The sequence below is a fragment of the Canis aureus genome, chromosome 16 (assembly GCF_053574225.1).
Source record: "Canis aureus isolate CA01 chromosome 16, VMU_Caureus_v.1.0, whole genome shotgun sequence".
NCBI lineage: Eukaryota > Metazoa > Chordata > Mammalia > Carnivora > Canidae > Canis > Canis aureus.
The window spans coordinates 30,784,044-30,797,465 of record NC_135626.1 but is presented as its reverse complement, the minus strand read 5'-3'; the positions used below and the strand labels follow the sequence as shown (position 1 = coordinate 30,797,465).

The window sequence follows — 13,422 nt, the reverse complement described above, 5'->3', positions numbered from 1 at the left end:
TCCGTGCTATCCAAAAGATAACCCTCCGGCTTGTTTTTGTCCCTGGATTACCTTTTTTGCTAATTACTGTTTACCTCAAGCTGTACCTACACCAAGTGTCACCTCTAGAAAGTGTCCCTAACCTCCTTTGTGTTAGGTACCGTCCCCCACACTCTGGAAGCACACTTCTGTCCCAGAACCTTCACTATATTCTAACTGACTTGTTATGGGTCTGATTCCCTGACTTGCCTGGAAGACACCTTAAATTTAGGTAAAAATCAGTGGCTGGCCCGCAGCTGGTGCTCCATGAATGTGTTATAGGGAGGAATGAGTGCGTGTATTTTTTTAAAATTTGTTTTAAAAATTTAAAAAAAATGTTTTTTTAAAGTTTGCACACATGTGTGTGGGTCTTTATTTTGCCTGATGTGATGCGAGTAAAGTCATACTCAACCTGCTGGGTCCTCAGTAATGTGGTGAGGATGAATACAATGAACAATGTTAGTCATGTATTAAGCTGAAGCCTCTTGCCATTTATCCTGGAGTATCATCTGGTAGCTGTCTAATGGGGCTCCGGTAGTATTTCTGAATTAAAGCTCCTGTCTTGCTCCAGGTCAGCTGTTGCCAGCAAACCGCAATACACCGAGTCCCATCGATCCTGACACCATCCAGGTCCCGGTGGGTTACGAGCCAGACCCAGCAGATCTGGCCCTCTCCAGCATCCCTGGCCAGGAAATGTTTGACCCTCGCAAACGCAAGTTCTCTGAGGAAGAACTGAAGCCACAGCCCATGATTAAGAAAGCGCGCAAAGTCTTCATCCCCGATGATCTGAAGGTAAATTGGAACTGGTCATCAGGCTTTGGGCAAATGGAAGGTGGGCTCAAGAGGCAGATTAAAAGGGTGACCTCCAGGAAGATCACGTAAGCAAGTGAACAAAGGACTTGTGATTTCTGATCCTATTTCTTGGCATGTGACTCTAGGCAAGTTGCTTTCTCCCTGGGTGCCTTCTGAAATATGCCTTTCATGTCTTGATATAGCACAGAAATAAGGAGAAGCCGTAAAATGTTGGAGCGATTTACAACCCATGAAGGAAACAAACCTGCTACTATCTGCAGGAAGCCTGTGAAAGCCCAATAAAATCAAACCAAAATCTTTCAGGGTTGGAAAGAGAAAGGAAATTATTTGGAAGAACATCTGGACCACAAAGTCCTCCAAGGGTTACTTCCCTTAGGAGATTTATTGATAAGTAATTGCTGCCTTTTCCGTATAGGCCTCAGAGAGTAACAACTGGAGACCGGGCCTCTCTCCACCCATGGATGACTTGGGTGGGATTTTCTTAAGGAAACCTGTGGGTCCCCTGGTGTAATTTATATGTACTGTGTACTCTGTCTCTTAAACAATGGTCATTTGAGTATCTCAAGAAAAGGTTACTTTCAGGTGGTTGTTTCTTTTCTGCTATGTTGAGAGGACACGTTATCTATAAAGGAAAATAGATTTATCTGACAAAGTCTGATACAACTTAAAACAAAATTAATCTGACACATTTAATAATAATTAGGAAGAGAATTCTCTCCAAAATTATGCCATGTCCACTTATCCCAAAATAGAACCATTTTTGATTAGCTATGGCTTAGAATTTTTTGTGTTTATGCTTCCTTCCATAGGGATATGATTGTATACAATCGAGGCATTGAAACCAGGCATAATTAGCCTCTTTCTAGCTTCTAACCTGCCCATTTCTCAAAATTAATTGTGATGCGAATGGGAAGTCACTTATAGACTGGGAACATGGGAGTTTGGGCATATCTTCTTGGAACCAATTTGGACCAGGTACCTGTTTTTGCCATCTAGAAAGAGCACTGGAGGAAAAGGAAATCAGATTGAAATCACTGCTGTCATCTACATACCCAAGATTATTTTGAGTGGGGAGGACTCATCAAATGTCAGGGCTGAATGGGACCTCAGAGGCTCCTTACACCAAAATTACCATTTTGCAGTTGAGGAAATGGAACAAGGAGTAGGGTGAAATAGGGTGAACACTGCTAGTTAGTGGAAGGCCTCGTCCCTGAGTCTTCTAGTGTCCAGAAATGTCACTGCGGGATGTTGGCTGGGACACAGGCCACAAGAGGGGCCCTTGGGTGACAGACTAGTAGCTGTCACCCTAATAATCCAAAGAGTGAAGTTCATAGTAAACACACCACGAAAACTAAGCCAGTTAGTTAGGGAACTGATGGTCAGAGTAAGGGTAAGAAAGAACCACTGGGACTAGGTCCTGGGCAGTAGGGTATCTTCTTTCAGCTGAATGCTTTTCCTCACCTGAGCCGTCTGGTCCTGTGTGTATCTTAGAGCTCATCTCTTCAGCTAAACCATGGCAGCATGGATCTCTTTTTGAACAGAGAGGAGTTTAGAAGGATGATCCTGAGCAGTAGCTCTAATTTGCAGCCAGACCTTCCCGGGGTCTCCACATTTACAAGTTCAAAGCAAAAGAGCAGACTTACTGAATAACCCAGGTAACCCTGGCAACAAAGAGGCCATGGAAAACAGTCTATGCTGGAATATTCACGGTACTGCTGTCATGGCCAGGCCTGACCTTCTCCCATAGCAGGTGGGTAGCGGGCAGGAACATTCTCCTGCCAAGTGTCCTTGGATTCCTTTGGTTGTGGGTAAAGGCTCAGGCCACAGACCATGATCTCATATGGAAACAAGAAGCAGAGCTGTAACGTGTTTCTCCTTTTGGCAGAGAGGAGTCTTCCCCTCAGGTGCCTACACCTCCCTGGAACCATTCGTTTGGGTTAGCATGCGTCTCCTGGGAGGAATGAGCAGTGTGGGTCCTGGGATTCCTAGCTGAGAATCAGTTTAATCACCCTGATGTCTTAACACTTTTTACTGCTCATTCACTCACTTGACAGATATTTTTCAAATGCTTGTGTATTCCAAGCCCTGGGGATATCCAGAAGTGAGCCAGAACTAACATTGTTCCTACTCTCAAGGAACTTCTAGTCTGGCAAGAAAAAGGGATCGTTGACTTGTCATGAGGGGTTTGGCAAGGGGAGGCAATGTCAAACATGAGACCTTCAGGAAGATGATGGGGCAGGACTGGGGGGCCCCTGCTGGGTGGGGTAACCTGGTAGCCAGATGGCACCTGCTCCTGGGAACAACGGAGAAGAGGACAGTGCCAAATTTGTCGGCCCCACTCAATGTCCTGCTTCCCCCTCCTCCAACCATTCCGTGGTAACAAAGGGAAGCAAGCTGGTTTTCTGGTCCAGGGCAGCCCCCTCTTCCATCATTGATTGTGGCCTTCTGCGTCCTCTGCTCCACTCCTCCTCCTAGCTCCCCTCCCACCCGAGATGGTCTCCATTTTACACCTTTCCAGCTCACCTGCTTGTGTGGACAGGTGAGGCTGTGAAATGAAAACAGAAGCAAAAAGAACTCTAAGAGACAGAAAAGTTGGTTGTTACCCTGAGAAAAGCTGCTGACTCCCTGGTCCTTAACACCCAGTCACACACCTCTAAGTCCGTGGCCTACAGCAGTACACCCCTTCCCTTCCCTCCACCCCGCCCCCAGCTTCTGCCATTTCCCAGGGTCTTGTTCTCATGCACCCCTTTACCTCCCAGGCTCCTTCCTGTTCCCCTGGGTCAGGTTCAGATACATTCTAAGTCAGCTCCTCCTCCTTTGAATGATCTTGGAAACCACACAACCAAGGAACGCTGACTGTGGTAGATTTACCGAGACTATGAGGGGTTAAGATTGGGGCTCACATTGAAGTAACCCAACAGCTGCCGTCCAAACTGGAACCTTCACTGTTGTTAATATGCCCGTAGGTCCTCCTAGCTCTGGGGAGTCATTTGACTCTTTTTGCTCCTCCTAGATCACCCCATTCAGCTAGCCTGGCCTCTCTCCCCTTCCTTCAGTCCTCTGTCCCCTTCCTCAAGCACAACAACAAATCCCACCAATGGCCACCCCATACTAGCCCCGAGCTGGTTTAGCCAGCTGTTCTTCAAAGGACAGCCCTCTTCTCTGGAAGAAGGATGCTAGTACCAGCTATTGTGAAGATCATCTTTTTCACTTAGTTACATATTATTATGAAACATGAAGAAAGCCAGGAGTGCTTTATAAATAAGGTACCGGTATCAGATCATTGCTGGCCGGCAGAAGGTGCATGCACCTGCGTTCTCTCTCACACTTCCTGTCTCTCTGCAGGGCACATGTTTGCCAAGGGTAATGGGCAGGCATGGGATGCACCACTGATCTTGAGACGTCCTTGCAGCCTTGGTCCCCACTCATGTGACCTCCTCCAATGCCAGCTGCCCCTCACAATCCCGGGGGGAGGGTGAGAACTGTCTTCAACTCACTTACTCTAGGTGACCGGTAACTGCAAGGATTAGCCTTGCTAGGATGGAGGGATTTGCTGTTGCTGAAAAGAGAGAATTGCAGAACACACCAGGTGGCACCACAGATGAATTGGTTAGGCCTAAAAGAAGATTTATATTTCTTCGTCTTCCTCGGAAAGTTTCCCCCTTTTTTTGGCAAGGAGAGCAATGATGGGGGGGGGGACTGCACACGATGCTTTCACACCAACCGTGTTTAAGTAGTACCCAGGTGAATAAAGGCCTAAGAGTTAAATAGGAAATTAAATTCTTTAAATGCTAGCCATCAACATGAGCATATTGATCAGAGGCAGGTGGAAGTTTTTTGTTTGTTCTTTAATTTCTGTTTTTAATGACCAAGGCACTAGATCAGAAAGATAGAAAAGGTGAAAGATCCTACCTCTCTCCTTGGCGTCCCTCCTCCAATCCCCCTTGTAGAGGCACCACTTTTAATAGCTTGGCACAAATCCTTCTGGGCCTCTTTCTATGAATATACAATATTATGATTTTTTTTTTTAACCAAAGTGGGACGAGGCCATACATATTAATCAGCAAATTGCCGTTGTTTCCACCCACAGAGTGGTATGTCATGAACATCTCTTTGGTTCAGCTGGATCATTATTTGTAACAGCTGCAGAGTATCCTTTTGTAGGACTCCCATCATCATATAGTCATTAAATCTCCTACTGATTAGTTTCCCCCCTAGAGACAATGCCGCCGTAAGCGTGCCGCGCCCGTGTCTGTGTGCAGGTGCATGCGGACGGGCGGACGCTGAGGCCGCAGCAGTGGAGCTGGTCCATCCAGGGCGCCAGGTGGCCTTGCGGCAGGGTGGGAAGGACTTTGACCAGCCAGCCCCGTGGGAGGGAGGCGCTCTTACACTGTTCCCCAAGAGCGCAGAGGGGCCTGGTGTAGTTCGGGGTGTGAGGTGGGCCCCCCGCCTTCGTGGGCCTCTGGCTGGGCCCGGTCGGGCACCTACCTGCTGGGCAGAGAGAAGGGCGGGCGCTGGGAGCCGGCCCGGCAGGTGCGCCCTTGCGCGGGAGGCAGGTGCCAGGGGCGCAGCGGGCCGGGGAGGACACCTGAAGCCTAACGCCTTGTCTCTCCCTCCCTGTGACCAACGAGCAGGACGACAAGTACTGGGCCCGGCGCAGGAAGAACAACATGGCAGCCAAGCGCTCCCGCGACGCCCGGCGGCTGAAGGAGAACCAGATCGCAATCCGGGCGTCCTTCCTGGAGAAGGAGAACTCGGCCCTGCGCCAGGAGGTGGCTGACTTGCGGAAGGAGCTGGGCAAATGCAAGAACATCCTTGCCAAGTACGAGGCCAGGCACGGGCCCCTGTAGGGCGGCGGGTCCTGTGGGACCGAGTGTCCCGCCCGCCAGCACGCGGCCCGGACCCACCTCTCTGCCATCAGCACTTTACCGGAGGCCTCGACCGGCCGGCGCTCTGGGCGCACCTGCCCCTGCACCTGCCGCCCCAGGCAGCCCTCTCGTCGTCGTCTTTCAGTTCCGAAAGGAAAGGTGCCGTGTTTCTACCGGACTGCGGAGGCCCGCACCCCAGCCCGCGGGGCCCCCGCCGCCCCCTCCCGCGCCCCCCCCGCGCCCAGGGGCCCCGGTGGGCTCTCACCTGTCCAGACTACGAGCTCTCGTTTCTGTTTAATCCGTAAGTGACCATGCTGATAAGGTGCACAGAAATCACTTAGCACTACACTGCAGCTCTCGCTCTCCTCTCTCTCTCCCTCTCTCTCTCTCTCTCTCTCTCTCTCTCTCTCTCTCGGTTATAGGTTGCTTTCCTCCTATTTTCCGTTTTGGTGATAACTGTCTTCAAATTTAAAGTGCTGTTTAGATTTATTAGATTCCCATATTTACTTACTGCTATCTACTAAGTTTCCTTTTAATTCTACCAACCCCAGATAAGTAAGAGTACTCTTCTAGAACACAGAGTGTGTTTTTGCACCGTCTGTACCTAAAGCAATAATCCTATCGTACGCTAGAGCATGCTGCCTGAGTATTACTAGTGGACATAGGATATGTTCCCTACCTAAGAATTTCACTGTCTTTTAAAACACAAAAATTACAGTAATGCATTTGAGCATGCCCAGAACATCCCCAGGACAGGGAAGCAGAGGGAAATGCCAGGTGTCAGAACGAGGGGTTAATTTATCAGTGTAGGAGCCAAAATAAATTGCATCTTGGAACAGCTTTTGACATTGATATGTCTGGTTTTGTTTTCTCCCGTCCCTCACCCTCCCACTTTTCTAGATACCTTTTGCCATACCCTCTTGATATTCAAAACAATTACTTAAGATTCAGTTTTCCCCATTTTTTTGGTAATATATATATTTTTGTGAATTATACCTTGCTGTTTTTAAAAATCAGTTAATTAAGTTAATAAGTTGATGTTTTGTAAGACCCTTTTCCCTAGTGGTGTCATTTTTGAATGCTTCATAAATTAATGGTTCTGGAGCTTATGTTTCTAATTTTCTGTTTGCTTTTTGAACGTATGTGCTCTTATAAAGTGGACTTCTGAAAAATGAATGTAAAAGACACTGGTGTATCTCAGAAGAGGATGGTGTTGTCACAAACTGTGGTTAATCCAATCAATTTAAATGTTTACTATAGACCAAAAGGAGAGATTATTAAATTGTTTAATGTTTATACAGAGTAATTATAGGAAGTTCTTTTTTGTACAGTATTTTTCAGATATAAATACTGACAATGTATTTTGGAAGACATATATTATATATAGCAAAGAGAAAAGGAAAACTATTCCATGTTTTAAAATTATATAGCAAAGATATATATTCATCAATGTTGTACAGAGAAGAAGCGCTTGGGGGTTTTTGAAGTCTTTAATATTTTAAGCCTATCACTGATACATCAGCATGTTTTTTTGCTTTAAATTAAAATTTTATGACAGCATCGAAGCTTGGTGTGACGAATCCTGCTCTAAAATATATAAGGAGCTTTCTTGTTTCCTATTAGGTCTCGGAGAGAAGTCAGTTAACGTCACCCAAAAGCACAAAGTGGATGTTAGTCAAATATTTATTGGATGATACAGTGTTTTTTTAGGAAAAGCATCTGCCACGAAAATGTTCACTTCAAAGTTATGAGTTCCTGGAATGAAATAATCACTGCAAGCACCCCAGACAATTCTGTTCTCCTCTGTGGGCACGTGCGTCTAATGCAATATAAGGTTGATATTGGTGTTATGTGTATGGTTTATAATTTGATAGATGTTTTGACTTTAAAGATGATTGTTCTTTTGTTTCACAAAGTTGTGTAATGTCAAGAGATTCTGCTGTTATTGCAAAGAAACATTTTGTGCTAGATTAAAACACCCTTTCATCAGTGGGATTTTCTACTCTCCTGCCTCCAGAGTATCTAATTATTTAATGACCTGGTGGTTTCCTGGTCAGTCCACCGGCAGAGCTTCTGTTATAGGGTCATAGTCTTGGTAACCCTGACCAGTAGGATATTCCTACTTAGAAATCCCTTTTGTTCCGAGCTACAGATTATGGTGGGAAATGGGAGAGCATTGGAATCAAAATGCATGGTTCAGGTATACGACCAGTAAAATAAATAAAACCTGTGGCCAAGTTCCGAAGCAGAACTGAATAAGTGATATTAAGTAAGAGACACGGGTGGACATGCAAAGTTGGCTTTTTTATAGGTAAAGAGACCAATGGCAGCAGAATTATTAAGTGGCAGTAGTTACTAAAACAATGACAAGCAGTATCTTTTAAGTGGAGAAGTGAGGCACCATGGACCATCCAAGTTAACTACAGTATGAGATGGTAGCTGAAAAACCGTATTTGAGCCCTGGTCTTTCTTGGAATTAGGCTGTTTGTATCAAATGAGGATCGCAAATGTTCTCTGCAGAAGAAATAAAAAGATTATAATAAAACGTATTCTTTGGTGTGCCAGGAGAGGTTTCAGAAAACCTACCTCGTCTTAAAATGTAAAAACTTTGGAGTCTGTATGCGTGCCTTCTATGTAGGTCATTGTCACCACACACACATGAACACTCATTCCTGGACTCACTGCTTTCTGTCTAGGGCAATTAACTAGTAAATAAGGCAATTCTGCTAAATGGCGTGGGAAGTCATGGCCCAATCTGGAATGACTTGGATCAACCAGGGTCAAATGAGTCCTGCAGACTGCAGCTATTAAAAGTCCTGTTGTCATTTTTCACCTTTTCATCATAAGCATCTTTGGGAGATTAATTACTTGGCCATTAAAAATGAATCCAAATCATGTCATGCCAACATCATTTAGACACAATTTGGAATGAGCGGCCTGGGACTTCCTGACAAGGTCATGCTATCGTTTCTGTGGACGAGACTTGCAGAGGAAGGCAACAGCTGATCAGCCTGTCCTGCTGCCCATGCCACTGGAGGCTGTAGGGAGGGGTGGGAGGGCTGTAAATGATCATATCCTCCTTTTGAGAAAGTGCCCACCTTCTGACCATTCAAAACACCCAATGGGCAAGACTGTGATGGGCCTTTCGTCTTCCAATGTGACAGGCCTGTGTGAAGCCATCTCTCAAAGCAGAACAACTGGTTGAGGACAGCACGGATGGGATTTGGCATTGGGTGGGTAGGATTCTATTACTAGATAACCTACAGTTTCCTTCCGACTCACTGGTTTTGTGAGGGAACACACGATAATTCTAAATGTGCATATGGAAGGTCCTCTGATTTTGGAAGAGTCAAAAAGAATTTTAGGTGGAGCCTCTCTCTTTCACCCACCCCGAGTAAAACAACAGGCATTTTGTAACATGCAGTTATGCTTGGTTTGGGTTTTTTTGTTTTTTGTTTTGTTTTTTTGTTTTTTGTTTTTTGTTTTTGTTTTTGTTTTTTGTAGTTTCTCTAGTTTCCCCCAATGTTCCTTTTAGGAAAACTCACACTTTCGCAGAATTAACCAGAGCAATCCCAAGGCAGGCTGGCTTGGCCTCTTTGCGGGTGTGGCATGCAGAGGCTGGGATTTAACCTGGGGCCAGCAAGCTGCAGGTGATAGGAAACCATGTGGTAGATTTCTTCTGTTCTCAGGGCGCCAGCTTCCTGCTGAGGGTTCCTGGGCCTCACTGGAGAGGCCATGGTCTCCTCTTAGCTTTCTCTATAATTAATAATGTCATTCTAAAAATGAGCAAAGCCTTATCTTAGATCTTGGTTGAATTGGACTTGCCAACTGAAGTCAGTACATTTTGCAGAGGGCCAGGTGTGGGTAGAGGAGTGCATGCGTGTGTGTGTGTGTGTGTGTGTGTGTGTGAATATTTAAGTCTAATCGTAACATCTTTAATTCTGGAGCACCTTACCAAACGTAACAATAACCATAACCATTATCCTTTTGGCAACACCACAAAGGTTGCATCTGTTAAACAGGTACAAACTAATGTGAGGTCAGTTTAATTGTACACCAAGATATTGGTGGTGTTTATGCTGTTAAGTCCAAACCTTTATCTGTCTGTTATTCTTAATGCTTAATAAACTTTGAATTTTTTCCTTTCTTTCATGTATTTTTATTGACAGTCTATTAGAAATTAGGTTCTGTTCCCAATCCTATCACCAAGAGACCATTTAGAGATTAATTACTTCGATGATAAATAATATTACTATGTAATCAGTGATACATTACTATCTATTGAGTACTTACGTGCCAGACTCTTTGCTAAACACTGACATGGAATATTTTATTTAATCCCATATCAATTCTATGAGGTGGGGTCTATCATTATTCCCATTTCACAGAAGGGAAAAGAGAAGGTGTGGGAGGTTAAGCAACTTGTCTGACATTATGTAGGTAGAGGTGACAGAAATGAATCCTGGCCCATTGGATGGGCATCATTTAGAGCACTGGTTCCCAAAAACCAGTCCAAAGACTGGTTGGATGTATAAGAATAAACCGGGAACATATTCCAGGACTACAGATCCAGTAACTCTGAGTCACTAGAAAGAAAATGAATTGTTTAAAGGCTTCCAGCTAACTCCCATGTGTGGCCAAGTAATTGGAAGCGAAGATTTACAGACTTGACCTTAATTTGAGTTCATGACTCAGGGGAGCCATGCAGAAGCTTCAAAATTACCATAATTACCTGAAATTGTATGCAACTTTTCATATATAAACATATTTATTTTTCTGTAGGGGAGATCCACAGCTTCCCCCTTCCACCCGCCCCCCCAAGGAATCTGTAATGCAAGATGGAATAAAAACCACGTTTACGGATTTATAGAAGGGCAGACACAGTGCAGTGGTGCTCAGGCCTGGCAGCCCATTAGTCTCACCTGGGGAGCTCCAAACACTGGCACTGCATGGGCTGTAGCCCAGGCCAAGGAACTCAGCATCTTGGGCATGAGAGAAGGGAACTCTGGGGTGAGGATCTCGGTGACTCAAATCTGTCACTTAGCAGGTGTATGACCTTGAGCAGCACTAAGCATTTTTTAACCTAGACCTCCTCTTCTGTGAGATGAAGTTGTAATTTCTACCTCTGAGGGTTGTGGGGAGAATGACTTCATAAAAAATCATAAGCCCGCAACAAATACCTGTCATGGGGGCCCAGGAAAGGGGAATGTGGGCTAGGAGCAATTTTTCCAATTCACTATCTCAGACCATTTGTTCCTTCAAAGAGGACAGGAAACAATTCTCCTGCTCAGAAGAAGGAGCAGGTGGCTGGAGGAATGAGGGATGCCACATAGATGTGGTTTCGTATTCTGACATCCCTAATAGATCATAGCTTGGACACAGGTCAGTAGGCATCCACTCCGTGGCGTCTTCCCATTTAGATCGCGCTGTTAGGGTTCAGCTCTACTTTCATCGCCAAACACCTTTCTCCTCTCTGAGGAGAGTGGGAGTAGACACAGATACCTTAAGATTCTCTTTGGGTGACTGATTTTATATATGGCCTCTTCAAATCTCTTAGAGGAGGTGACTGCCTCCCCCATGCCTGGAGAGGCTCTGGCCTCCAAGATGGCAGGAACTGGTAGGAAGCCAAGCTGTATGGAAGCCCAGTCATTCACAAGCGCTCCGTCCCCAGGGTCCCTTGCCTGCTGCCCATGGGGGATGGCTTTCCATTCAAACTTAAAATATAACCAACTGCCCAACCATCAAGCCCCCCTCTTCAAAGTATATGAATTAAGTTCCCTCTTTGAAAATCACTGGCTTAGAAGTCTCTTTGGGCATCTTTAGCCAGGGACTGGGTGAGAATTATTGAAATCTTGCCTTTGTAGTCAGGAGATAGCTTCTTGCTAATAAATCAAAAGGACCTTTTAGAGAAGAAAGGCCCGAGTGAAGATGGTGGTGAGATTCCTCTGCCTGTCTGGGCTTTGAGTCAGTGAGGACTTGGGACCAAAGGCCCCTCTCTCTGACTTCTTTTCATCCTGCAAACCCTGGCTCAGTGCCAGGAAACAATTGGAAAAGCTAACAGTCACTGAATCCTAAACCCTCAACCTGCCACATCTCATTTAATCCTTATGCTACAAAATAGGTAATATTCTTATCCCTGTTTTGCAGATGAAGGATGGGCTCAAGAGAGGAAGTAGGAGAATTTAAGCCCAGGCTGAAAGGCTGATTTGAGAGTTTGTGTTCTACACCACTCCAGTGCACGCTTTCAAGTCCGTGCTCAGCAAAGGTAGACGGCAGTTGCCGTGGTTAGGAGGGTGAGCAGGGGGCAGGTGAGCCTGGACGTGAGTCCCAGATCCCTCACTCACCATCCATCCAACATGGACAGTTCACCAAATCGCCCTGAGTTTTAACTGTAAAATGGGCATCACAGTAGTCTCCTTGTAGGGGTCTTACTCGAACTAAGTGAGAACGTGCATCTAAAACACTTAAATAGATGCTCAGAGTGTGATAGGGATTCAGTATTTCCTTTTTGTAATAATAAGAGTAATTGTTAGTAAAAACCGCTGGCGATGTGCTACGACAGAGTCAGACCATATATTATATATTTTAGTGGATGCATTTTCATTCTGCAAATACTTGATTCAAGAGTCACCGCTGTGTTTTCAAGACATCCGGGTTCTACATGGATGAGTGAACTGGGGAGGGAGTGTGGCCGCTTCATGAAACAAATTGTGTTTCTGAGATGGATTTTATAATCATAAAATTCATGAAGCATCACTAATTTGAAGCCAATTATGCTGCCTTGGATTGGGATTTGGGAGAACCTTTTTTGAATCAGTGTACTGAATGGTGCTAAAATGGTGACACTTGTAGCTTGAGAATGTCCCCTGCTCATACAGGGATGAGAAGTCCTGGTGATTCCCAGGAGCTCTCCTGGTAGCTTCTGTTATCAGGCCTGCCCCGGTCTCCTTGCAAATACTTATACCTATACTGTATCTATACCTATACCCATATCTATCTTTATACATACAGTTGCATGCACATACAGTTGGCCCTCAAACAGCACAGTTTGATTTGTGTGGGTCCATGTATATGAAGATTTTTTCAATAAATACAGTACAGTACTGTAAATGTATTTTCTCTTCGTTATGACTTTCTTAATATTTTTTCTCTAGCTTACTTTATCATAAGAACACAGTACATAGGGACACCTGGGTGGCTCAGCAGTTGAGCATCTGCCTTTGGCTCAGGGCATGATCCCGGGATCCGGGATTGGGTCCCGCTTTGGGCTCCCTGCAGCGAGCCTGCTTCTCCCTCTGCCTATGTCTCTGCCTCTCTCTCTGTCTCTCATTGAATAAATGAATAAAATATTTAAAAAAAAAAGAACACAGTACATAATACATCTAACATACGAAATATGTGTTAAATGACTATTTATGTAATCAGTAAAGCTTCCAGTCAAAAGTGGCTATTAGTAGTTTAGATTTTCAAGAGTCAAAAGTCATATGCAGATTTTCAACTGTGTAGAGGGTCAGTATCCCAAACCCCCATGTTGTTTAAGGGTCAACTGTACATATATATAAATATAAATTATATATATTAGATGTTAGATATGCATATATATATTATATACTATAGATATGTTAACTCCTACTAATCAGCCACAGACACAGGCCCCAGTATTGACTATCCCTGATGAGGGTAAGCAATATGTCAACGGCTTACCAAATCCATTCCTTTTCCT

At 44.9% G+C, this 13,422-nt stretch overlaps 1 protein-coding gene across 5 annotated transcripts in view; it reads left to right on the top strand.

Annotated features, from left to right (window-relative positions):
* Positions 1-9,846, top strand: part of HLF (HLF transcription factor, PAR bZIP family member) — a 54,682-nt gene extending 44,836 nt beyond the window's left edge. For all 5 annotated transcript variants that reach the window (XM_077852636.1, XM_077852631.1, XM_077852635.1 and 2 more), the window contains exons 3-4: positions 590-810; positions 5,466-9,846. In XM_077852636.1, the coding sequence (XP_077708762.1) occupies positions 590-810; positions 5,466-5,681 (437 nt within the window). In that variant the 3' untranslated portion in view covers positions 5,682-9,846. The remainder of the gene's footprint in view (positions 1-589; positions 811-5,465) is intronic.
* The last annotated feature ends 3,576 nt before the right edge of the window (positions 9,847-13,422 follow it).